General features: G+C 37.4%; 1 protein-coding gene across 2 annotated transcripts in view; it reads left to right on the forward strand.

The window, feature by feature from the left end:
- COL14A1 (collagen type XIV alpha 1 chain) overlaps nucleotides 1–26603 on the forward strand; it is a 240948-nt gene that overhangs the window by 35259 nt on the left and 179086 nt on the right. For both annotated transcript variants that reach the window (XM_024251441.3, XM_024251440.3), the window contains exons 4-5: nucleotides 1663–1806; nucleotides 7383–7469. In XM_024251441.3, coding sequence (XP_024107209.3) covers nucleotides 1663–1806; nucleotides 7383–7469 — 231 coding nt within the window. The remainder of the gene's footprint in view (nucleotides 1–1662; nucleotides 1807–7382; nucleotides 7470–26603) is intronic.

Consider the following 26603-nt stretch of genomic DNA (forward strand, 5'->3'; position numbering starts at 1 on the left):
TCTGCCAGCCTTTCTGAAAGCATGTTCCATGGTATTCTGTAGGATGCTAATAGCTATTATGCAGCTAAATAGTTTAATGGTCAAATAAATTTGGGAAATGCTGCTTTAAACAGAGTTTAAAGCTTTTTTTTTGTTTGTTTCAGGAATCTCAAAGCCTCTAATAAAATAATACACTCCATAACTCTCAAAGAGAGACTGTAATATACAGGGTTTGTTTTTTGAGAAACTTTTTTTTTAGTGAAACACACATTGTGAAGGATATATTAGGTGCACTTTGTAATAGGTGAGTTTTAAATGACAGAAGTTCCTAAAACCAGATTTAACATCTTGAACATAAACGCACATAAGGAAATGGGTTTTGGCAAGAGAAAGACTCCATTTTGCCCTCCAGTAGCAGGCAGCACAGTTAATAGCAGCATCAAATTTCAGATTTAAAAATATTAATTTTATTGGCATATGATTAAATTATAATCTGTATTATGTTTTACTAATTCAGCAAATTTCAGACTTCTCTTGCTGGTACTGCTAGAGAGACAGAAGTTTTAAATTAATTTTCCTTTTCTCAGACACATAATTGCAGGCAAAAATTAGAGAAGAAAAGTAAAATTTGGAATTCTGCATAAAAGTTGAGTACTTAATCATCAGCACTTTCAAGAAAGCCTTAGATGTCAGTCTAATGTGATGGAGAGGTAATGGGATTTTGAAATCTTTTCATGAACAAGCCAACTTTTAAGCAGCCAGCCAATGAGTGGTTCCTTCAGCATCCTGAGCCATTTGTGATCAGATTTAAGATAATTAAATTGTTCATGTTTCAAGGATGCTTTGACTCACTTTAGAGAGGCTGCAGAAAAAAATTCCAGTGTAAATAATTACCTTCAGCCTGCCCATATCTCCCCCTTCACATTTTTTTTTTTTTTTGAAGTGGAGTCTTGGTCTGTCACCCAGGCTGGAGTGCAGTGGCGCGATATCGGCTCACTGCAACCTCCACCTCCTCAGTTCAAGCAATTCTCCTGCCTCAGCCTCCCGAGTAGCTGGGACTACAGATGAACACCACCACGGCTGGTTAATTTTTTGTGTTTTTAGTAGAGACAGAGTTTCACCACGTTGGCCAGGCTGGTATCAACCCCCTGACCTCAGGTGATCCACCTGCCTTGGCCTCCTAAAGTGCTGGGATTACAGGTGTGAGCCTCTGCACCTGGCCTCCTCCTTCACTTTTAAGTGAAATTATTTCCTCGAAGAGTATATGTGATGCTGAGGGCTTGCTGTCTTGTAATCTTGTACTATGTCTTTTCCTACTGTATAAAAGCAGTAGTGTGTTATGATGAAATATTTTTGTGAATTTGGTTTTCTCTAATTTCGACAATTGTTAGTTATCTAATGTAAAAAGAGTACAGCTAAAAAGGAAGATGGAAACTATATTATAATTAGGTGCAATACACATATATACCATTGTATGTATTTTTAAATGTCTTCACCTCTTGATGTATGTAAAAAAATCATGATGTACATTCTAAATACATACATTTTAAAATATATACAATAAAACACATTTCAAAAAATGCCTTCACTCTTTAACACCATCATTGCTAACTAATAAAGTTCCTTAATGTACACAGTGAACCTTATTTCTTAGAACTGATTTATTTTTCTCTTTTATTATAGGTGGAAAAACTAACCAGCTGAATCTCCAGAACACTGCAACTAAAGCAATTATTCAAGGCCTTATGCCAGACCAGAATTACACAGTTCAAATTATTGCATACAATAAAGATAAAGAAAGCAAGCCAGCTCAAGGCCAATTCAGAAGTATGTATTTACAGTTCTCAAAGCACCTCCGCAGGACTCTGTCCCAGCCTTGGGTTTGAGTCTGTGATATATATTCTACAACTTAAAATTCTAGATTTTTCAGATTTGTAGAGATCCTAGAAGACCTTCAGTCTTACCTTCAACGAATTCCTCTGATCTCTAATACTTTCCTACCCTTCCCTTTCCCCCATTTTGCTGTATTCCTACTTATCCTTTATGCTTTAGTTTCCAATGTACTTCTTAACATTGGCTCCTGAACCTTACCCAGACATCTCTTCTATGTGATTTCTTAGCATCTAGAGCTTCCCTTCTGGTACTATAACACCATATTGTAATTGCTTATTTACTTCTCTGTGACCCCTAGAAGTCTGCAAGTTTTGCAAAGACTGTAACTCAATGATTTTTATTTCTCATTGTATCACAGTTGCATATTATAGGCCTGGCATATAATGGGTGCTCCATAAATATGAATGTCTGAATGGATAATGCCTGCATCTCCTCTGTAGGATCCCCAGAAAGTGCCAGTCCAGCCTCTACTAAAACAGCCTACACAACAGGGAATTTAACTCTTTCTAATTGTCAATCGGTTGACACAGGGACTGTTCTATGCCAGTCTCCATGATAAGCTGATTTGTCAGCAAATACAATGTGATAAATATGGAGAGAGTACATATAGGACTCTGTGAAGAGAGGTACTTTCTCTGCCCCAGTAATGGGCTGTGGAGAGGATAGGCATGGGAAAGCTTCATGTTTGAGCCAGTTCTCAAATAGTAAATTGGGCATTTGGAGAAAGGATAGAGTGTGCAGAGGACATTCTAAGCGGGAGCGAAAGCTCTGCGATGGTCCAATCAATGTCCACACAGTTCCTTAGGAAGCATTTCCTTAGATTGAGTTTAAAAATGGTCCACACAGTCTGGGCGCATTGGCTCATGCCTGTAATCCCAGCACTTTGGGAGGCCTAGGCGGGCGGATCACCTGAGGTCAGGAGTTTGAGACCAGCCTGACCAACATGGAGAAACCCTGTCTCTACTAAAAATACGAAATTAGCTGGGCGTGGTGGTGCACACCTGTAATCCCAGCTACTTGGGAGGCTGAGGCAGGAGAATCGCTTGAACCCAGAAGGTGGAGGTTGCAGTGAGCCAAGATCGTGCCATCGCCCTCCAGCCTGGGCAACAAGAACAAAATTCCATTTCAAAAACAAAAAATAAAATAAAAAATAAAGATCCACACAGGCCCTGATTCTTCTGTCTCTCAGGAGACATTCATTCACTCTTTTTTTTTTCTGTTGAACAAATGTATGCCACATGCCTACTAAGTGCCAGACTGTTTTCTAGGGACTTGGGCACATGACAAATCCCTGCCCCTAGGGATCTTATATTCTAGTGACCAGAGACTACAGCAACACCCGCTTCCTGAAAGTGGTGTTTCAAATGTGAAGATGAAAATTTTGTATTTTGAATGCAAACAGAAGATGCCTAGCCTAGTTAACTTTCTGTTACTTCATTGCTAAAACAGACTCTTTTTAAAAACCCAATTTATTATTAAGGACAATTTAAAGCATAATAAAAAATCATCAGAATAGTATAATGAACTCCTAAGTAGCCATCATCTGGCTTCAGCAATTAGCTGCTCAGGGCCAGTCTTATTTCTTCTATCCTTCAAACCCTTTTCGTTATTATTTTTTGAGCAAATCACGACATCATTTCAAGTAGATTTTTTTTCTAAATTTTAAACAATAGCTTTTAAAATCCTACCATAAGATGAATCCATAAATCTGTGAGGTGGTGGGTCTGGAACTTTGTGTGCAGCAATGTTCTCTCTAGACTTTTTACACCCCTTCCCTCCCTTTTTTGTCTTCCTCTTGTTGGTAATATTTTGTGAGACATATAGGCTGGTGCAAAAGTAATTGCAGTTTTTGCAATTACTTTAAATTGGAGAAATCGCAATTACTTTTGCACCAACCCAATATTTTGTGAATATTTTAAAAATTTAAAAGAAAACACAACTTGGTTAAGTTACCTCTTGAAACTTCTGAACAAAGACATTTGGCAAATTCACCTGTTAGCAGGACATACACATGTTGTAAATGTTACATTCTTTTGAGATTCACTTTGTCTGGGAGCTTTGGAAAAGGTTTTTATGTTATTTTTGGTTTAAATCAGCCTTCTGTCTCATTTTACTGGCACTGTACTTTAGTTTCTGGCCTCCAACATTCCTGCATGAGTTGCTGAAATAACTTCACTTACAGTTTGTGAGAAGCAGTAAAAGGGATAAGGAGAAAAGATTCATCTTTCTCTAGTCTGAGGTTTTGCAATTGATTATTTCAAACATTCCACCGATTGAACAGCAGAAGAAACACAGAGAGTCATATAAATCTTCCCAGGCTACTTCTTCAAAACACGTAAAAGGAAATTCATTTGTTTCCATCTTGCTTAACTCTGCTAAGATAGCTGTAGAGAAACAATGTAACTTTTAGCTAGATAAATAATATGCAAGCATGTATGTTTTTAGCTGTGTTATTTTTATTGGCAGGATAGATGGATTTGTTCTGCCCAAAGAGCAGTTTGTATGAATAAAATGAAAATTGCTTGGATAGCTTTCTTTTCCCTTTTGCATTTCAGTTATATTCTTGCTCTCTGTGAGACGGAGCTAAAGCCTTGTCTCCTCTTCCTAGAAAACTTTCGTGGTTGAATGCAGGAAAGTGGTGATCAAGATAAAGCCTTGTGGCTATAGGTTTGCATTTAGTGCAGGGATTTGCATTCTTTATGAGTTCATATTTTGATATACAGTAAAACATAAGAAATGATCTTTGAATTTTTAAGACAGAAAGGAATAGCTGATCTAATAGGTATTATGATTCCAAATTTGCCACAAGAAATTCAACCACTTCCAGCCTCAGTTTCTTCACCTGCAAATGAAGGTGATGATATGCCTATTACTCTGCAGATGAGCTTACTTCACCTCATAGTAGAGCATGGTAGCTATTGTTGTAAGAAATATCATTTTGCTTGTAACAATCTATTTTCCAACTGATTTTGCCCCTACATGAGGAAGACATATATATCTTACATGTGACATAGTGGATCAGCTTCCATAATGTCTGTTATTTTTTCTTGTTTATTTATAGACTGCTTTTATAGCTCTGTGTTTTAATTTAGGACCTTTAAATATGGAGGGCACCTCTTCATTGATTAGGAGAGACACAAGATGGAAATAAAGGTTTATTACTTACAGGTCCTGGGAGTTACATGGTTTGCCTGGAGGCCACACCCATGGAGGTCAGGGAGCACATGAAGTGGGGGCACCCGTAAGCCAAGGTCTTTATTGGGGTCCAGAGCATTATCCCCGGGTTTCTCTGAGGAGAGTTTTAATTGGGGGATTTAAAGTAAGCAGGCATGTGTTCCAGGAGGTCACGCTGTGACTGAGAGGTGGTCACTGTGGCATATCTGCATAGTCCATGCAGAGAATGAGGGTCAGAGGGGCCAGTCAGGTGGACTGTATGCAGCTCTCCCATAGGGAAGTAGAAGGTAGAAATAGATCTAGGAGAGAATAATGAATAATGAATAATAAGAGTAACTCCCGAGTAGAGACTGGCAAAAACTCCACTGGAAAGGTGACATTTGAACTAGACTTTGAAAGATGGGCAGGGAGCAGTTGTTTAAGGCAGATATCTGGATTAACCACATTTAGGAACTAGTGCTTTAGGGTATGTTGTAGGACTGGAAACTGCGTCAAGGATGACTGAGTCTGTTTCTAGTACGAGTAAGTCCAACATATTTAAAATGGATGCTGAGGCAACATAAAATTTATAAGAATTCAGCACATTCTATGTTGGAAAATTTTTTCTCTTTTAAATGTGTTTTGTCAATCTTTGCCTGCAAATTCCTGCCTTTCTTTGGAAGTCTGACTCAAAAGGGAAGTTTCTCCAAGTCTCTACCTCTGAGTTTATTACTAGTCTTTCCTAGAGCTATTTCTACCTCCAGCATCACTCAGCACGATCTTTCGCGTATTAAAGTTGCAGACATATTTTGTTTTAGAAAATGCAGGTAATTTGGGGTGACAGCCCATGTGTGGGTGGGGTTGAAGATACAGATTTGGAAATTATCTATGAAAAGGTGAGAATTTAAATTGTGGGATGGTAAAATTACAGGGGGCTGTAGAGGGACACAAGGCAACGTTAGTATATGATTGTGTTTCATGAATAGTAATAGAGAAAGAGCCCAAAGAATGAGAATGAAAAGGAGTGGTCAAAAGGAGAAAACCAGGATAAAGCCATTCTAAAAACTGAGAAAGAAAAGCATTTAAGTGTGTGTGTGTGTGTGTGTTTGTGTGTGTGTGTGGTGGTGGTGGTGGTGGTGGGGGTGCTCCAAAGTGCCAATGCTTATAAAGAAGTCGGTGAATGAGGTCTTAAAAAATTGTTATAAAAATTTATACATATCAGGATCGAGGTATCTTACATTTTTATTTTTAAAATCTTTTAAAATTTTGTTTTATATCCTGGAATTTAATCTCTGGGTAGCAGAAAGCCAAGGAAGGTTTCTAAGAAAAGGAATAATAGAATTGGAGTGACATGACCTTGGCAAATGACAAATCTCAAACCATTTCAGCAAAGGGATGGAAGACAGTGGAAAGAAAGGGGAGGAGGATATGATAAAGACAGGATGAGTGGAACAATATCCTGGAGAAGGCAGCAAGGGTGGTTCAGAGGAAATCATTGCTTCCCCTGTGTAGCTTACCCTTTAATACATTTGCTGATTTCCATGAAATGAATGTAGCAATTAATTGAAATACCTTGGCTCACTTCTGCATTTTCACAGGGTGTTTTATTTGTGCAGAAACCACTGACATTTGGCAGGCTCTTGACTGCTTCAAACAGCCTAAGGTGCTATTTGGCAGAAAAGCAGCTGTGCAGTTTTAAGGAGAGAATGCAGTGGAAAGTTAAGCTAATGGTGTAGGTTGATATGAATTTATTAAAAGGCCAAGGGGCATTTTTTGGTCCTTGAACATTTTCTAATTAAAGCCATAAAAAAACTACCATGTATTAATAGAGAACTTTTTTTAAATTTGAAAAGGAATTATTATAAGGCTCTTCACCTTCTTTTTTTGCTGATGGAGCAATTCCAAATGAGGCTATTCATGGTTAAGATCTTTCTAGAATGAGGACCAAGCTCATAGGCTAAGTCCAGAGACTTGAAGATATGGCTTTAACCCCGTGCCAGCACTTAACTGGTTTTATGAGATAGGTTTTAGCTTTCTGGTTCTTCATTCCCTCATGTATAAGCTAGGGATAATTATGCTGATTTTACAGCAGTTATGAAGGATTAAATATATGTGACACATCTGCCCATAGTGCATACTCAGCCAAAGTAATTCCGTAAGTGTTTCTGTGTCTTCTCATCACCAAGTTGAGAAAAAACAAAACAAAACAGCAGTTCTAATATTTGGGGATGAGTTTGTACCACGGAGCTAATTTCTATAGATACTTTTAGGGCTTTCAAGGGTTTTAGTAAAACTCACGGAATATTTTCTTTTAGACTTTAATATAACATGGTGCTGTATCTCTACTTTTCTTCCAGTTAAAGATTTAGAAAAAAGAAAGGACCCAAAGCCCAGAGTCAAAGTTGTGGACAGAGGAAATGGGAGTAGACCATCATCACCAGAAGGTCAGAGACGATTTTGATTAACTCATGTTGGGAGTTGGGTTGTTTTAATTACACAGGCAATACTCACATATGGGGTTGCTGGTCCCATCTAAGAAGTGCAGGTCTAACATGAAGATCGCCTGTGGCCTCTTTGTACTCTTCCTTCCTTTCCCACACAAGATGACCCTCAACCCTTTGGCATGTGACCTTTTAGACACCTTTCTCAGAATGGTGCATATATGTACAGCCTATCATATTTCTTGTTCTGTGCATACCTTTTCACTTGGAAACCTTTCCATGCCAATTCATATAGGAGGCAGGATCACCCAGTGTAAATTGCATGGGCTCCCCCACTTGCCTGCCTAAATTCAAACCCCGCCTTTACCACTTCGAGTGATCTTATACTAGTTATCCAAATGTCTATGTCTCTATTTCCTTATCTGCAAAATGTGGAGAATGGGATTCAGATCATAGAGTTCTTTGGGATAAAATGCGTTGATATGTGTAAAATAGTTAGAACATTGTCTGCCATTGAATAATGTTAGGTATTATTGTTAGTCTACCTTATTCTTTTTAATAGCCAGATAGTATTCTATGGGATAGACTATTATAATTTATTGATTAGTCCCCCCAACCCCATTTTTTTTGAGGCAGGATCTCACTCTGTCACCCAGGCTAGAATTTAGTGTCACAATCTCGGCTCACTGGGACCTCCACCTGCCGGGTTCAAATGATTCTCCTGCCTCAGCCTCCTGAGTAGCTGGGATTACAGGTGTGTGCCACCTTGCCCAGCTAATTTTTGTATTTTTAGTAGAGACAGGGTTTTGCCATGTTGTCCAGGCTGGTCTCGAACTCCTGACCTCAGGTGATCCACCTTCCTCTACCTCCCAAAGTGCTGGGATTACAGGCGTGAGCCACTGCACTCTGCCGATTATTCCCCTTTTGATGGCATTTAATGTTGTCTAATTTTCACTATCACAAACATGCTGTAACAACGTATTTCTAACTGTGGAACTGCAAGGTTAAAGGATAAGCAAATTTTAGACTGCCAAATTGATAGATGGCAGGCTCTATCAATATCAACTTAAATTTTTTTCAATAATTTGTACTTCTGTTAACGATATGTAACAGGAATTATTTCATATGTTCTTTTCAACATTTGAAATCCTTAATATTGAAAAAATTATCCAATTATATCTCATTTGTTTATTTTACATCTTTTTGATTACTAGTGAGGTTGAACATTTTTTCATATCTTTAGTAGTCATTTGTAATTTTTCCTGTTTATTTTTGTTTTGTGTTGTCTTTATTTCTTTAATGAACATATAAAAACTTTCTAAATATTTTGAGTATGAAACCCTTTTCTACATATTGTTGTATTTTTGCAAATATTTTCTCCTGGTATGTAATTTGCCTTGCAACTTTATTCATCTTTTTGATAATTTTTAATACAATTAAAAAAATTCTTTTTTTTTTTTCTTTTTTTTTTTTTCTTTTATTATTATTATTATTATTATTATTATTATACTTTAGGTTTTATGGTACATGTGCGCAATGTGCAGGTAAGTTACATATGTATACATGTGCCATGCTGGTGCGCTGCACCCACCAACTCGTCATCTCGCATTAGGTATATCTCCCAATGCTATCCCTCCCCCCTCCCCCCACCCCACAACAGTCCCCAGAGTGTGATGTTCCCCTTCCTGTGTCCATGTGTTCTCATTGTTCAATTCCCACCTATGAGTGAGAATATGCGGTGTTTGGTTTTTTGTTCTTGCGATAGTTTACTGAGAATGATGATTTCCAATTTCATCCATGTCCCTACAAAGGACGTGAACTCATCATTTTTTATGGCTGCATAGTATTCCATGGTGTATATGTGCCACATTTTCTTAATCCAGTCTATCATTGTTGGACATTTGGGTTGGTTCCAAGTCTTTGCTATTGTGAATAATGCCGCAATAAACATACGTGTGCATGTGTCTTTATAGCAGCATGATTTATAGTCCTTTGGGTATATACCCAGTAATGGGATGGCTGGGTCGAATGGAATTTGTAGTTCTAGATCCCTGAGGAATCGCCACACTGACTTCCACAAGGGTTGAACTAGTTTACAGTCCCACCAACAGTGTAAAAGTGTTCCTATTTCTCCACATCCTCTCCAGCACCTGTTGTTTCCTGACTTTTTAATGATTGCCATTCTAACTGGTGTGAGATGGTATCTCATTGTGGTTTTGATTTGCATTTCTCTGATGGCCAGTGATGGTGAGCATTTTTTCTTGTGTTTTTTGGCTGCATAAATGTCTTCTTTTGAGAAGTGTCTGTTCATGTCCTTCGCCCACTTTTTGATGGGGTTGTTTGTTTTTTTCTTGTAAATTTGTTGGAGTTCATTGTAGATTCTGGATATTAGCCCTTTGTCAGATGAGTAGGTTGCAAAAATTTTCTCCCATTTTGTAGGTTGCCTGTTCACTCTGATGGTAGTTTCTTTTGCTGTGCAGAAGCTCTTGAGTTTAATTAGATCCCATTTGTCAATTTTGGCTTTTGTTGCCATTGCTTTTGGTGTTTTAGACATGAACTCCTTGCCCATGCCTATGTCCTGAATGGTAATGCCTAGGTTTTCTTCTAGGGTTTTTATGGTTTTAGGTCTAACATTTAAGTCTTTAATCCATCTTGAATTGATTTTTGTATAAGGTGTAAGGAAGGGATCCAGTTTCAGCTTTCTACATATGGCTAGCCAGTTTTCCCAGCACCATTTATTAAATAGGGAATCCTTTCCCCATTTCTTGTTTTTGTCAGGTTTGTCAAAGATCAGATACTTGTAGATATGTGGCATTATTTCTGACGGCTCTGTTCTGTTCCATTGATCTATATGTCTGTTTTGGTACCAGTACCATGCTGTTTTAGTTACTGTAGCCTTGTAGTATAGTTTGAAGTCAGGTAGTGTGATGCCTCCAGCTTTGTTCTTTTGGCTTAGGATTGACTTGGCGATGCGGGCTCTTTTTTGGTTCCATATGAACTTTAGAGTAGTTTTTTCCAATTCTGTGAAGAAAGTCATTGGTAGCTTGATGGGGATGGCATTGAATCTGTAAATTACCTTGGGAAGGATGGCCATTTTCATGATATTGATTCTTCCTACCCATGAGCATGGAATGTTCTTCCATTTGTTTGTATCCTCTTTTATTTCCTTGAGCAGTGGTTTGTAGTTCTCCTTGAAGAGGTCCTTCACATCCCTTGTAAGTTGGATTCCTAGGTATTTTATTCTCTTTGAAGCAATTGTGAATGGGAGTTCACTCATGATTTGGCTCTCTGTTTGTCTGTTATTGATGTATAAGAATGCTTGTGATTTTTGCACATTGATTTTGTATCCTGAGACTTTGCTGAAGTTGCTTATCAGCTTAAGGAGATTTTGGGTTAATACAATTAAAAAAATTCTTGAAAAATGTTTTACTCTGAATTTTGATGCATTTCTTGGTTTTCTAATATTTTAATATGAAACATTTTCCTATTTTTCTTCTAATGATTTACAGGTTTATGTTTATATTTATTACAACTTATTAAATATATTAGACATAAAATGTGTAAAAATAATGTCATAAACATGTTTGTCCAGATTAAGAAAATAAACCTGTTACCCTACAGTTAAAACTCATTGCTTATTCCTATAAATTCCCTTCCCTGTCTTGTAGGAGGCTGCCACTAAGCTGAAGTCAGTTTTTATCATTCCAATATGTCTTTATCATTTTACTTCATATATATTTGCCAGCTTAAAACATATTTAATTATACAAAGTTCAAATTTTATATATCTTTGCTTATGTCTCCTTCTGTACATGTGGTAGAATTTTTCTAGAGTATATACCTTGGAATCAAGTTATTTAGTTGCTGCATATGTGTATTTTTATAGCTACTCTTGATATCTTTTTATGTTTTTATATCTAATACTTACTTCATTGTATTTTCTTTTTTCTAACATCCAGAGTTGAATGTTTATCCCTTAATTTTTAATTTTTCTTTTCTATTATATGCATTTTAAAATATCCAAGTACTGCTTGAGCTGTCCCACATAGATTTTGATATGTAGTATTGTTATGCTGTAGTTCATACTATTTTCTAAATTTCACTAGGTTTTCTTCCTTGATCCATGAGTTACTTAGAAATATGCTATTAATTTCTAAATATCTGGAGATTTTAGAAGAAGATATTTATTTATTATTGATGTCTAATTATTGCATTGTGGGTAGAGAATGGGGTCTGTAGGAATATTCTTTGAAATTTGTTGAGGTATTTTATTACTTAAATGTGGTCAGTTTTTAAAACCATTCCATGTGTCCTTGAGAAAAATGTGCATTTTAATTTCCCTCGATGGTATTAGTCCATTTCTATTTGTAACTCTGGCAATTTTGTTTTAAATACCTAAAGGCTAGATACATAAAAATAAGAGTTATTGTATTTTTCTAGTCAATTTTTTTTTCATATTTTGTAATGATTCTTTTTATTCTTAGTAATTCAATATTCACCTCAAGGACTATTTTATCTAATATTAATATAGCTATACCACCTTTATTTTATTTAGTACTCACATAATGCATTGATTCTCTATTCTTTAACTTTCACTCTCTTTGTGTCTCAAATTCAAGGTGAGTAATTTGTAAAGAAGATTTATTTGCATTAAAAAAATTCTCTTACAGTCATTGTGTTTTACTTGATAGCTTTAGTTTACTTAAATGTGTTGATGTTACTGATAATTCTGGACTTACTATTTATTTTGTGCTATTACCCTACATTTTTCTTATCTTTTTCCCCCCTTTACACCTTACTTAAAATTGACCAAGTTTCTTTTTTCTTTAAATCCATTTTAGCACTTACTGACCTGGAAAAGCTGACATAGTCTAATACTAATCAATATCTTTACTATTTCCCTCTAATACAGAATATAGAATTTAATAATGCTTTAAATTCAACTATTAATCTCCCATCTTACACATCATTCTTGACAAATACATTAACTTATTTTTTGCCTCACAAATATATTATTGAATATATTTATTATAGATATTCTTTAACAAACAGTGTTTGTCCAGATTTGCCCACGAAGTTGTTTTGCTCGCCATTTCATCTTGCATCTCAGACCTTCTCTATATATCCACTTTCCTTCACAGAAGATCTGTGGTGGTAAACTTATCTTTATTCATGCAAAAATATCTTCACTCTGCAGTCACTATTGAGAGTTTAGCTGGGTACCAGATTGAGAGTTGTCTCCAATCATTTCAAAGACATTTTACTATCTTCTGGCTCCTGTTGCTTTGTTGACATGTGTGTTTTCAGTCTAAAGGTTGTTCCTTGGCAGGTGACCTCTCTTTTCTACCTGGTTGCGTTTCAGGCTTGCTGTCTTTTATCTTTGGGGTTTTGCTGCTTCACTATCATCAGCCCAGATGTAGATTTCTTTGTGCTTCCAGATTTCAGATTTATATCTTTCACCAAGATTAGAAAATTCTTAATCTTTAACTCTTTAAATATTATTTTTCTCAGTAACTTATATTCATATTCTTTCTCTCAATTAGATTTATGACAGTTTCTTTGGACAATCTATGTCTTTTAATAGTAATATTTTCTACCTCTCTGATTTCACAAATAATATTTTGGGTTCCTTATATCTGTCTTTTAGGACACTAGATCTCTTCCCCTTTCTAATCTAGCCTGTTCTTTTCAATGGGGAAATCTTTTATTCCTAAAAATTACATTTGCTTCTTTTTCAAGGTTGCTAGAATTTTTTATGGTGCTTGGTTCCTTTTTAACTTTTTAATCATTCTGATATTTTAATCATGATCATTTTATATTCTGAATTCAATAATTCTATTATTAAAGTATTTTAGGGTGAAATTCTTTTGTTTGTTTGTTTGTTTGTTTGAGACGGAGTCTCTCTCTGTTGCCCAGACTGGAGTGCAGTAGTGCAATCTTGGCTCACTGCAACATATGCCTCCTGGGTTCTAACGATTCTCCTGCCTCAGCCTCCTCAGCTCATGAACTCATGACCTCAGGTGATCTACCTGCCTCTGTCTCCCAAAGTGCTGGGATTACAGGCATGAGCCACCGCAGCCGGTTAGGGTTAAATTCTTGTTACTTGTTTATACTGACTTTCATTCATGGGGCTGGTTTCTTAGGATGACGTGTCACTTTGGCTTGTGGACTCATGTGGAAATTCTTCACAGCATGTCTTAAGGGTGTGCTCCTTCAGAAGGGCGCATTTTGGTTGCTACTAACCTGGAAATACTCTATGTTAATTTCTTGTCTTAAGATACTCAGGGCTTGGTTACAAATTCACAGGAGAGACAGTTTTCCCCCACATAGACCTTAGGCCAATGTAAACACTTTCCTTGTCATCTCCCTTGCTAGAAAGCAGTTATTTTTGTAGTCCAGCAATTTGTAAGGATATAGCCCTGTGAGGGTGCCTACTTTACATAAGAACTATCAAGTACAACTTCCCACCTTGAATGCATTAAGGTCTTGTCTCCCATTCCAGCATGACTGTTACAGCTTAATGTCTTGATTGATAAATTTCTGGTTAAGGTGAAATCTACCAGATATATATTTTCCCTTGCAGTAAGTAAGTAGCTTATGATGAGATATTTTGAGACATGTAAATATTGTGTTTCTCATTAAAATTTCACCTACTTGTTTTAGTGTCTATTGATTCTTGCCTGAGTCAGTAACTATTATGAGGTTTCTCAAATGGTGATTTTTCTAACTCCATTTTTCATTCTACATTTATTATTTGGCATTCTACTCTAAAGAAGGTTTTTCCCTTCTCCCACATTTGTTTTTCTTTTCATATGAGTATGGACTGGTGGATTCTTAGTTTATTTGAGTGGATTATAATCCATTACTATCATTATTTATTATGATGCTCAAATTGTTCCAGATTTGCTAGGCAGGAACTATTTCATGCTGTCTCTTATGTCTTTTAAATATGTTCCCACCATTCTTTAAGTTATTTCTTACTTTCTGGCACAAACTTTACATTCTGAGCTCTTGTATTTTTTCTACCTGGCCCTAAAATGAACCATTTCTTCCAGGAGTCCTGGCTTCTTTTTGTGGAGAATAGTATTTTGAAACCAAAATATGGGTACTAGCTGTGCCTATTGCTTCTGGAGTGTCATACCATTATCTCTCTGTCTGTCTCTCATTCTCTCATTCTCTTGCTCTCTAGCAATCAATCATCTATCTATCTATCTATCTATCTATCATTTATTTATCATCTATCAATCATCTATCTGTTATCTATCATCCATCTATCATCTTTCTATTATCTGTCTCTATCTATCTATCTATCTATCTATTTTACTGCATCTTATATCTATCTTTTGCCCATAACACAGGGTTTATTTTAGCCCTCCTTCTTCTAATATTTATAACTCCCCTTTCAAGACAGTGAGAAACATGACTCCCAGTATTCTAAATATATCTACTCATATGGTCAATCACAGAAATAGTTTTAGAACTGCTAATCTGTGCATACTGCAAAAAGACAAACAAATCTATTAACTTGAGTTCAATGTTTGCTTTTAGTCTAGGGTATATCATATCTGTGTTCAAAAGGATCTTGGATTAGTTCTTTTCTTCCTTATTCACTGTGGTTTTCTTATTTATTTTAATACAGTTGAGTTAATCTGTGAGTATGTAAAACATTGGCACATTTCCAGAAGTTGAAAAGTCTACAAAAGGATGACACTGAAAAAGAAGTATCACATCTACTATTCCTTCCATCCAGTTTTACTTGCCTCTCCTACATAATCAGATGTGTTAGTTTCCGTCTTATCCTTTGTATGTTTCTTTTTGTAAAAACAGGTTTGTTAATATTTCTAAGGGAGAATTTTACAAGGAAGTTTGCAGGTTTGGATTGGCCTTTTTTTTTTTTGCCACTTGATGCTTAGACAATGGTGTTTAAGGTGAAATCTATGGACGCATTTGTGGATTAGAGTTTGGCGTCAGAATTTATTAGCTATAGCTATGTATTTCTAAAGTGTCTCAACTGCTGTATTCTTTCCCCTAATGCACCTTCCTCTTCCCTTTCCAAAACCTAGGATTGAGTGAAACAAATTAAAACTAAGAAGTAGACAATGGAAGAGTGAGGCTACTATTGGCAAATGTTCTGATAAATACCAATACACATTTGGAGAAGGAAGATTCATAAGCAATCTATTTCCTTCCTCCCTGGAGATATGTTTGAACATATATTTACGGAGGAGTTCTTTCTGAGCCCACTTTCAGGCAGGCGCTATCTCAAAGGGTTTATTGTAGTGATGAGGACTTGGGGTAGGGCAAGAACTTTCAGGAGGTTTGTGGAAAATAGGTGTCTTCCTCTTTCAGATGAGGGTTTCCATGAGGTGTGTGCCAGGGCAGTGAGGACTTTGTGAGAGCGCTGGTTATGTGAGAGAATTGTCTTAAGAAATAAGTTATAAACAATGGTGACAATTCAGGACAGAGTTATGGCTCCTAGGAGGTGGAGGGGCATGCATTAGTGTGGCCCACTGGAGACAAAAGATGCCCCCACTCCACCCCAACCACGTCGTTTATGCAACCCTTAGCATAAGCCCCTCCTCCAAGTCGTGGTACTCTCGTGATCCACATTGAACTATACTGCTCTTTGTTTTCCCTGAAATCTACAATTTTCTTGTATAAGAGTCTACATTGATAGTGGCTCAGATACAATCAGACATATTATACATATTTTACAATTTTAGTTTAAATGCAGAGTTAAGATCCTTAACAGAAGTGGCTGTGCAGTTAAATACTTAACTTGTTTCCAATCTACTGTACATGTTTCTTTAATAATGCAAAATGAACTCACAAACAAAAGTGGTATTTGCCTTTGAGCATAATATTGGCACATTTGCATTAATGGCTATTTCTCTATCATTGTCCAAACAGCTTTCTTTAATCATTTTTGGAGTTTTGCACAAGAATGCAGAACCTGATTGGAAATAATTAAGAGACTGATAGGAAAAACAGCATAGGGTTTTTCTTTTCCTTCTTTTTCAGTGATTTTTAAAATCAAGATCACCAGCCTTCTTTGTTTTGTTTTTAATGGATTTTTTAAAATACTGTAGTCTGTACAGTGATATAAGGGGTGACTCTCAGTGTTCTCGTTTTCTGGGGGAAAAATGAGATGAGCTTAAATTATTCTTTCCAGAAGTCAGCAAACTATGGCCCATGGGCGAAATTCAGTCTTCTATTTTTTAAAATAAGGTTTTATTGGAACACAGCTATGCTCATTCCTTTACATATTGTCTATGGCTGCCTTCCCACAATATCAGTTGAGTATTTGCAACAGAGATCATATGGCCTGCAAAGACTAAAATATTTTCTGTTTTGCTCTTTTCAGAAAAAGTTTGCTTATCTTTGTCTTAGAATGTTTAAAATTTTTGAATGTGTTGGCACACAATCCTTCACTAAACCAAGTAATGAAATGCTTTTCCAAGGACAACTGTTCTATTTTGCTATTTCATAATTGCATAGGCTGTACTCATAAAAATTTACATATGTACACATACCTACCTTTGAACATTTCTATCTCTTATACTCCCATATTTGATTCTTTTTTACTTGAAACATGAGAACTCTCAAGAGTTAGTTGTGAGGATTGAGTTAAAATGTGTAAAATACCTAGTACATAGTAAGTGCCACATATTTTATATATAGCACTTACTACATGCGTAAAATAGTTTAAATACATATATAAATAGCATAGTATTTGCTGTTAATAATAGCATGTGTATTTTGGAGGAGCTAAGATCATCATGGGCCAATGGTTTATATTATTGATTTAATAATGAATGCATAGAAGAGCTGGTAATTATCCCCTAGTGTCAAGCACTGAATTAGTTTCTGGGGATTAAGTGGTGAGCATGGGAGGCAGAATTCTACCCTCATGGAGCTTACATAGTCTAGCAGGGCTCAACACATGTGCCCAACGCCTTCTCTTGGGGAAGGGCCAGTTCTGAATTATGCAGTTATTATGGTTGAGTGTAGCCTGGGCACATGAGTATTTTCGAGGTATATTTTCACTTACTGGGATCTCTCACCTCCCATTAATACTTTTATGGTTCTTGGCTCACAGTCAAGAGATCGATTTGAAATTTTAACACCTTTCCACTAGCTATCGTGGGACTTAGATCTGGCAAACCCAGGACTGTGAGTTCAACGTGGTAAAAATAGGACCGTTAGGGTTTTAATTTCCATTAGGTAGGCATCAGGAGGTAGCTAAAGTACAGGGAACTAGATGGGTCTTGTAGGTTAATGCTGGCAAGAGCCTGACTCCACTTCTAGATTAAAGGGGAAGGAATTGGGTTCAGTCATAAACAGGACAATGGGGTTAAGTGTGGGCTAGAATTTATGCATTAAGGGGTTTGAAGGATACCTGGATCATAGAGTATGCTCCATTAGTGTTTCTTCCTCTTCTTCTTTCCCAGTTTTCTCCTCCTCCCTTTCCTTTTCTTCCTCCCACTTTCTCCTTCTTATTCTCATTGTTATTATAATTATTATTATCTAGATGGTTGACATGGTGTTCCAGCAACAACATCAAGGTGAACTAGAAAATTGCTCCTTATCCATGCAGGGGGGCCCTGAGGAAGCCACTCTGTATATGCCTGTGCCCTGAGTGAAGGAAAAGTCTTGAGAATGCATAACCTTGGGCCTGTGCCACACACAGCTTAGGTATTCAAATTTACATTCACCATGTGCTCTGAGGCCTGCCCACTCAAGAAATTAATATAAAAATGGCTTGCGGCTGGTAAAAGCAGTGGGATGACTGGCAGAAGCAAACACAAAATCACATTTGAGCCAAGGCCTGATAAAACAAGGCCAAAGGAGAGTTCGCAATTCACAATTTCAAAACATAGAAGTAAACTATGTGCCATAAGTAAGAGTCAGAAGACACAAAAGTGGTGGCCTCAGAAGTCTATGAACTTTAATTATGGAATCATTACATAAAGACTATATAATAAGGGCCTAGCGCAGTGACTCATGCCTGTAATCCCAGCACTTTGGGAGGCTGAGGAGGGTGGATCACTTGAGGCCATGAGTTCAAGACCAGCCTGGCCAACATGGCGAAACCTCGCCTCTGGTAAAAATACAAAAATTAGCCAGGAGTGGTGGTGCGCATCTGTAATCTCAGCTACTCTGGAGGCTGAGGCAGGAGAATTGCTTGAACCTGGGAGGTGGAAGTTGTAGTGAGCTGAGATCGTGCCACTGCACTCCAGTCTGGGTGACAGAGCGAGACTTTGCCTCAAAAAAAAAGAAGACTATATATATTTATTTTTTTATAAATATATATTATATTTATATATATTTATATATAGACATATATAGACATATATATAAAGACTATATATATAGACTATATATAAATACTATATATATAAAGACTATATATAAAGACTATATATATAGACTATATATATAAAGACTATATATATTAAAGACTATATATATATAAATAACAATATGATTACTAATGTCAGAAATATTTGAAAGAAGAGATGAAAAGAATGAAAAACCATGACAAAGAAAATAGGTAGATTAGAAAAGGGACCAAATGAACATAAAGAGTTCTGAAGAGCATAAACAAAAAAGATAGTCACACCCATAATCATGTTGGTAAAACTGTAGGGTGCTAAAATTTCAAAAGATAAAAGGGGAACACATAGGACAAAAAGAGCCAAATAAGAAGAAAAGGACTTATTGAACCCATTGCTAAATGATGGAGATCTCACTGTGCATACAGTTATTTGTTCTTCAGTTCTCTGGAGTATTAAATAAAACCTCTGGTTTTTGTTTGTTTGTTTGTTTTTAATTTAATTTAAGTTCTGGGATACATGTGCAGAACGTGCAGTTTTGTTAAGTAGGTATACACGTGGCATGGTGGTTTGCTGCACCCATCATCTACATTAGGTATTTCTCCTAATGCTATCCCTCCCCTAGCCTCCCATCCTCTGACAGGCCCTGGTGTGTGATGTTCCCCTTCCTATGTCCATGTGTTCTCATTATTCAACTCCCACTTATGAGTGAGAACATGCAGTGTTTGTTTTTCTGTTCCTGTGTTAGTTTGCTGAGAATGATGGTTTCCAGCTTCATCCATGTCCCTGCAAAGGACACGAACTCATTCTTTTTTATGGCTGCATGGTGTTCCATGGTATATATGTGCCACATTTTTTTTATCCAGTCTATCATTGATAGGAATTTGGGTTGGTTCCAAGTCTTTGCTATTGTGAACAGTGCTGCAATAAACATACGTGTGCATGTGTCTTTATAGTGGAATGATTTATAATCCTTTGGGTATATACCCAGTAATGGGATTGCTGGGTCAAATGGTATTTCTAGTTCTAGATCCTTGAGGAAATGCCATACTGTCTTCCACAATGATTGAACTAATTTACACTCCCACCCACAGTGTAAAAGTGTTGCTATTTCTCCACATCCTCTCTAGCATCTGTTGTTTCCTGACTTTTTAATGATTGCCATTCTAACTGGCATGAGATGATATCTCATTGTGGTTTTGATTTGAGTTTCTCTGATGATGAGCTTTTTTTTTTCATGTTTGTTGCCTGCATAAATGTATTCTTTTCAAAAGTGTGTGTTTATATCCTTCTCCCAATTTTTGACGGTTTTTTTTTTTTTTGTAAATTTGTTTAAGTTCCTTGTAGATTCTGGACATTAGCCCTTTGTCAGATGGATAGATTGCAAAATTTTTCTCCCATTCAGTAGGTTGCCTGTTGCCTGTTCACTCTGATGATAGTTTCTTTTGCTGTGAAGAAGTTCTTTAGTTTAATAAGATCCCATTTGTCAATTTTGGCTTTTGTTGCCATTGCTTTTGGTGTTTTAGTCATGAAGTCTTTGCCCATGCCTATGTCCTGAATGGTATTGGAATTTCTGGCCAGGGCAATCATGCAAGAGAAAGAACTAAAGGGTATTCAACTAGGAAAAGGGGAAGTCAAATTGTCTCTGTTTGCAGATGACATGATTGTTTATTTGGAAAACCCCATCATCTCAGCCCAAAATCTCCTTAAGCTGATAAGCAACTTCAGCAAAGTCTCAGGATACAAAATCAATGTGCAAAAATCACAAGCATTCCTATACACCAATAACAGACAAACAGAGAACCAAATCATGAGTGAATTCCCATTCACAATTGCTACGAAAAGAATAAAATACTTAGGAATACAACTTACAAGGGATGTGAAGGACCTCTTCAAGGAGAACTACAGACTAAAGCTCAAGGAAATAAGAGAGGACACAAGCAAATGGAAAAACATTCCATGCTCATGGATAGGAAGAATCAATATTGTGAAAATGGCGATACTGCCCAAAGTAATTTATAGATTCAATGCTATCCCCAACAAACTACCATTAGAATTAGAAAAAACTACTTCACCAAATCAGAAAAAACTACTTTACATTTCATATGGAACCAAAAAAGAGCCTGTATAGCCAAGACAATTCTAAGCAAAATGAACAAAGCTGAAGGCATCACGCTACCTGACTTCGAACTATACTACAAGTCTACATTAACCAAAACAGCTTGGTACTGGTACCAAAACAGCTTGGTACTGTTACAAAAACAGATATATAGAACAATGGAACAGAACCCAGGCTTCATAAATAACGTCACACATCTACACCATCTGAACTTCGGCAAACCTGACAAAAACAAGCGATGGGGAAAGGATTTCCTATTTAATAAATAGTGTTGGGAAAACTGGCTAGCCATATGCCGAAAACTGAAACTGGACCCCTTCCTTACACCTTATACAAAAATTAACTCAAGATGGATTAAAGACTTAAACATAAGACCTAAAACCATAAAAACACCAGAAAAAAACCTAGGCAAAACCTCTGTTTTTAAAAAGTGATATTAATTGACTTAGTTGAAACCATGACAACGAAGATAAGACATGATTTCTCTCTATTGGGAATACTACTATTCTGTAACATATTTTAAATGTTTTCACTTAAATGTAAGAATCCAACTGATGTTATAAAATTCGAAATTCCCACCGTTTATTTATCAGTCCTCATTAGAGCTAATTGAAATACTGTTTTCTTTCTCAGAGTCTGTGTGGGATTCATTTCTCTTCTTTTTTTAGACTTCATTTCTCCTTAGTTTAAGATCTACCTTTACTGAAAAATTCTAGGAAGCATATTAGTCGGGAATCCTTGGCTTCAGCAGAAACACACTCTAGCTAGTTTAAGTACAAAAAGAATTGTACTGGCTCATGTTAACAGAAGCATAGCTGGACCTAGGGTCTCAATCCAGTATCAGTTGCTCTCTCTTGCTTCTCCATCTCCTGGCTCTGCCTTCCTCTGGGATGGCTTTATTTCTCGGTAGGGTTCCTACAGTGGCAATGAAGGCCCCCACAGAGTTAGAGTTCCAGGTTCCAGAATTACATAATAGTGAGCAACCCCAATCTCATATGGTAGGAAGCCTTTTTTTTTTTTTTTTTTTTTTTTTTTTTTTTTTTTTTTTGAGACGGAGTCTCGCTCTGTTTCCCAGGCTGGAGTGCAGTGGCATGATATCTGCTCACTGCAGCCTCCACCTCCCGAGTTCAACAGATTCTCCTGCTGCAGCCTCCTGAGTAGCTGGGACTACAGGTGGGCCCCACCATGCCCAGCTCATTTTTGTATTTTTAGTAGAGATGGGTTTTCCCCATGTTGGCCAGGCTGATCTCGAACTCCTGACCTGAAGCGATCCACCTACCTCAGCCTCCCAAAGTGTTGAGATTACAGGCATGAGCCACTGCACGGTGGACTATGAAGCCTTTTTAAGGTTAGTTTCAGAAAACATCTCAAGAACAGTTTTGATTGGTCCAGCTCTTGTGCCCATCTCTGATCCAATTGCAGTGAACAAGGAAATGCAAGAATCTGACTGTCCACACCAGGAGCTACAAGGATGGTATTAGCCCTAACTGAGATATCTGGATTGAGAATGGAATTGGGCAAACACATTTAAGTCAACTACGGGGAGCTTTAAAATATTTTACAATTCTCTTTAGATTATCTCCCAAATGTGCACTATTAAGATGAACTTGTTTCTGCCACATCATGAAAAAATTGAAGAATTTTTAAAAAGTAAAGTTTCAATCATATGGAGCATAATTTGACCCTTAAGATCACCTTTAAAATGATGCTTTAAGTTGCTCTGGGTTTCAGGAAAAAACAATTTTCTTTTACAAACAATGATGTAACACATGTACTCTCAATGGGAGTGATATCCTTAAACGGGCAAAAATTGATTTTGGGAGTGAAAGGTGAAAAATATTAATTCTTTTATGTGTTAAGTATAAATATACAATACATAACATAAACAGCTATATGGTTTACCTGTGATTTTAAAATTTCATGAGGAGGTGATTAGGAGAAAATGTCTAAAGGCTCCTTATGGGAGTGATAACTAAAAATGGTTAAGAAACATTGATCTAATGCAACACATGTATTACAGAAAGGTTCTCCTGCAATTTTAGCCCCTTTCTCCCCTCACTTCTGCTCTCTGAGCATTCCATAACATTTTCTTTTTGGAAACATAGACCCCCCCCAAAAAAATACAAAAATTAGCCAGGAATGGTGGCATGCACCTGTAGTCCTAGCTACGCAGGAGGCTAAGGCAGGAGAATTGCTTGAACCCGGGAGGTGGAGGTTGCAGTAAGCCAAGATGGCACCACTGCACTCCAGCCTAGGAGACAGTGACACTCCTCCCCACCACCCCCCTCCCTGAAAAGTTATGCTTATGCACTCCTGACAACAATCGGATGAAATTCTCCTAGCATTAGACCTCCAGTTTTCCTCTAGCTCCTCCCTTACTGCCCTTGATAAGATAGTTTTAATAATTCTGACACTTTTCCTCTGGCCTCCAGCAACGTTTATTATTCTCAACTTGTGAATTCTCCAGTGGTAAGAAATCTTAACTCTGTCTGAAATAAGTTTTCAAATGTCTTCATTCTTAAAAGAACTTTTAACATATCATTTTTAAAACAATCAGATACCTTACAGCTATGAGGACTGCTATTGATTTTGGCAGAGTGAGTCTCCCATAGGAATGCTTGGGCTTCTCTGACTTGTAACTTCCTTCTTGTCTAAGAATTTTCTATTGAGTATCTTGTCTCTATACCTGCAGGGCTGACTGTTGTCAAATTAAGCAGATGTTTTGGCTTCAGAAATTGCAAAATGTCAGAATTGGTTCGTTATTAATGAATTGGAGTAACCGGGATAATAGAGTTGTGTTTTGTGAAAATCACCTTAAATGACCAAAGTAAACATACAGCCAGATCATGTAGTATTATATACAGAGCTGAAAATAAATGGGAATATAATACTTTGGCTCCTGAAGTTGAGCAAATTTCATTTTAAAATAGAGGTGATCGGATAAAATAGCCTCTCTTGGGTCAATATTCACTTAAGGAAATCAGGAAATAACTAGGCAACTGTACCAATAAAGCTTTAAAGCAAACTTAATTTTTTTATTTTTCTTCGTTTTTTGTTTCTATTTTTTGAGGTGGAGTCTCACTCTGTAGCCCAAGCTAAAGTGCAATGGCGCGATCTCGGCTCACTGCAACCTTCGCCCCTCGGGCTCAAGTGATTCTCGTGGCTCAGCCTCCCGAGTAGCTAGGACTACAGGCGTGTAACACCATGCCTGGCTAATTTTTTGTATTTTAGTAGAGACAGGATTTCACCATATTGCCCAGGGTGGTCTCAAACTCCTGAGCTCAGGCAATCTGCCTGACTCAGCCTCCCAAAATGCTGGGATTATGGGCATAAGCCACCATGCCTGGCCTAAAGCAAACTTTATGTAAAAATATATAAGAAGGATCACATATTTTCAAAGGAATTAAAATCTGTTTTAGGTATCTTGTATTGTGGTAGAGTAGGAAGAGTTTGGAGAGGGTACATTACAGGAGATGCGGGAATAAAAATTGAGTCAAAAGTTTCTGAGATGGGAATGTTTTTGGGAGAAAGAAGACTAATTGTATTGGGAGGAAGTGGGAAATATACATGGATGGGTCAAGTGGAGAGCTTTGGAAAGCACAATGAACAGTTTAGGCTTAATTTGGTAGGTGAGGAAGGAAGAAATAATCTTAAAATTTAGGTCACTTTGAGAGTCCTGCAGTTCAACCTGTCACGGGGATGGTAGAGGCTCCTGAGCCATTTCTTCAAGGGTTGTCCTGCATCTGCTGTCACTAACAGAGATTTTAGTATTTCCCAAGGCATCCTGTCTGTAATTGAGTTGAAATCTATCACTTTACACACTCCTTCTGGGCATATAGAATTCTCCTAATCCCTTTTCTATATGACAGCCCTTTACATATTTGAAGACAGCTGTCATGTGTTCTCCCAGTCCCTTCCAGTTTGGAGCAGAGGAGAAATGTGATGCACGTGGTGTTTACAGGATTGATAGTTATTCTTAAGCTGTAGGTCTCTGAGTGACAGCTGAAATGTTGTTTCGGCTGTGACACAGCAACTGGGCTTCATGTTCGTATAAGTTGTCATGATGTTATTCATCCCAGGTCGAATATAGGACAAATGCGTACAGCTTTGATTTCAGGCTATCTTTAATTGCAAGGCTTGTCCATATTTTCTTTCCTTTCTTCCTTCCTTCTTCCTTCCCTCCCTCCCTTCCTTTCTCCGAAATACTTCTCTTCTGTGATGGGAGTTGAATGGTTCAGGCTCTGGAGTTAGTTCTGGGTTTGAATTTGAATTCAGCTTTTCCACTTGCTCAGTATGTGATGGTGGACAAGTTATTTAACCTATATACTTACTTAACCATTCTTTCTCTATGAAATGGGAAGAACATCTACCTCATAGGATTAATACTGGACTTAGATGAAAATGATGTATGCAGAGCATCTGATGAAAGCTATCACTAAATGGTAGGCTTTTCATAATTATTAATATAAAAAAGGAAGCAAAGGAAAGTGTGTATGTATGTGTGAGATGTGTTTGTGCTGTGTGTTTGGGGGGGAGGGGAGAAAGAGATTTATTCATTTATTTATTTTAAACAGAGTCTTGCTCTGTCACCCAGGCTGGAGTGCAGTGGTGTGATCTTGGCTCACTGCAACCTCTGCCTTCCAGATTCAAGCGATCCTTGTGCCTCAGCTTCCTGAGTAGCTGGGATCACAGGTGAACATCACTACACCTGGCTAATTTTTGTATTTTTAGTAGAGATGGGGTTTCACCATAGTGGCCAGGTTGGTCTCAAACTGTTGGCCTCAAGTGATCTGCCCGCTTCCGCCTCCCAAAGTGCTGGGATACAAATGACTGTGCCTGGCTTGAGATACTGATTTAATATAAGGAATTGGTTCACGTGATTATGGAGGCTGGGAAATCCCAAAATCTGCAGTCATCAAGCTGGAGATCTGGGAGAGTGACCATGTAGTTTCAGTTCAAATCCAATGGCCTGAGAACCAGAAGAGCTGATAGTATAAGTTCTAATCCAAACACTGGCAGGCTCAAAACCCAAGAGCCAGTGTTTTAGTTCAAGTCTCAAAGTATGAAAAGACAACGTATGAGCTCAAGGCAGTCAGGCAGGTTTCTCTCTTAACTCAGCATTTTTGTTCTCTTCAGTCTGCAATCCCTTAGAGGCCCATCCACATTAGGGAGAGGAATCTGCTTTATTCAGTCCACCAAAATCAGCCAGAAATACTCTTGTAGACACATCGAGAGTAACGTTGAGTCAAATGTGTGGGCACCCCATGGCCTAGTCAAATTGGCACAAGAAATTAACCACACACTGTATAATATATTTCTAGGAAGTCAGAAGTTCTAGGAAGAAAAATAAAACAGGGATAAAAGGAGTGAGTCGTGGGCGTGCTGTTTTAGATAGGGAAGGCATCTGTCAGGGAGGCTTTGAAAGGTACATTTCCACCCATGATTGGATTAAATGGGTATTAACCTCACTCAGATTAATGTAAATTCCAGACACAGCTGAAATGAGCTCCTTGCTGCACATCCCCTACATGGATGGTTTCTGATGTTATCTCCCACAGTAGTGACCATCTATGTTGCATTCTGTGAGGACAACTTCCATGGTAGTGATAGTGTGATATGTTGGAAAATACATATTGGACAAAACCTTTAGAAGACCTGTTGTGGCTGGGTGCAGTGGAAGTGG

Source organism: Pongo abelii, chromosome 7 (assembly GCF_028885655.2).
Source record: "Pongo abelii isolate AG06213 chromosome 7, NHGRI_mPonAbe1-v2.0_pri, whole genome shotgun sequence".
In the NCBI taxonomy this organism is placed as follows: domain Eukaryota; kingdom Metazoa; phylum Chordata; class Mammalia; order Primates; family Hominidae; genus Pongo; species Pongo abelii.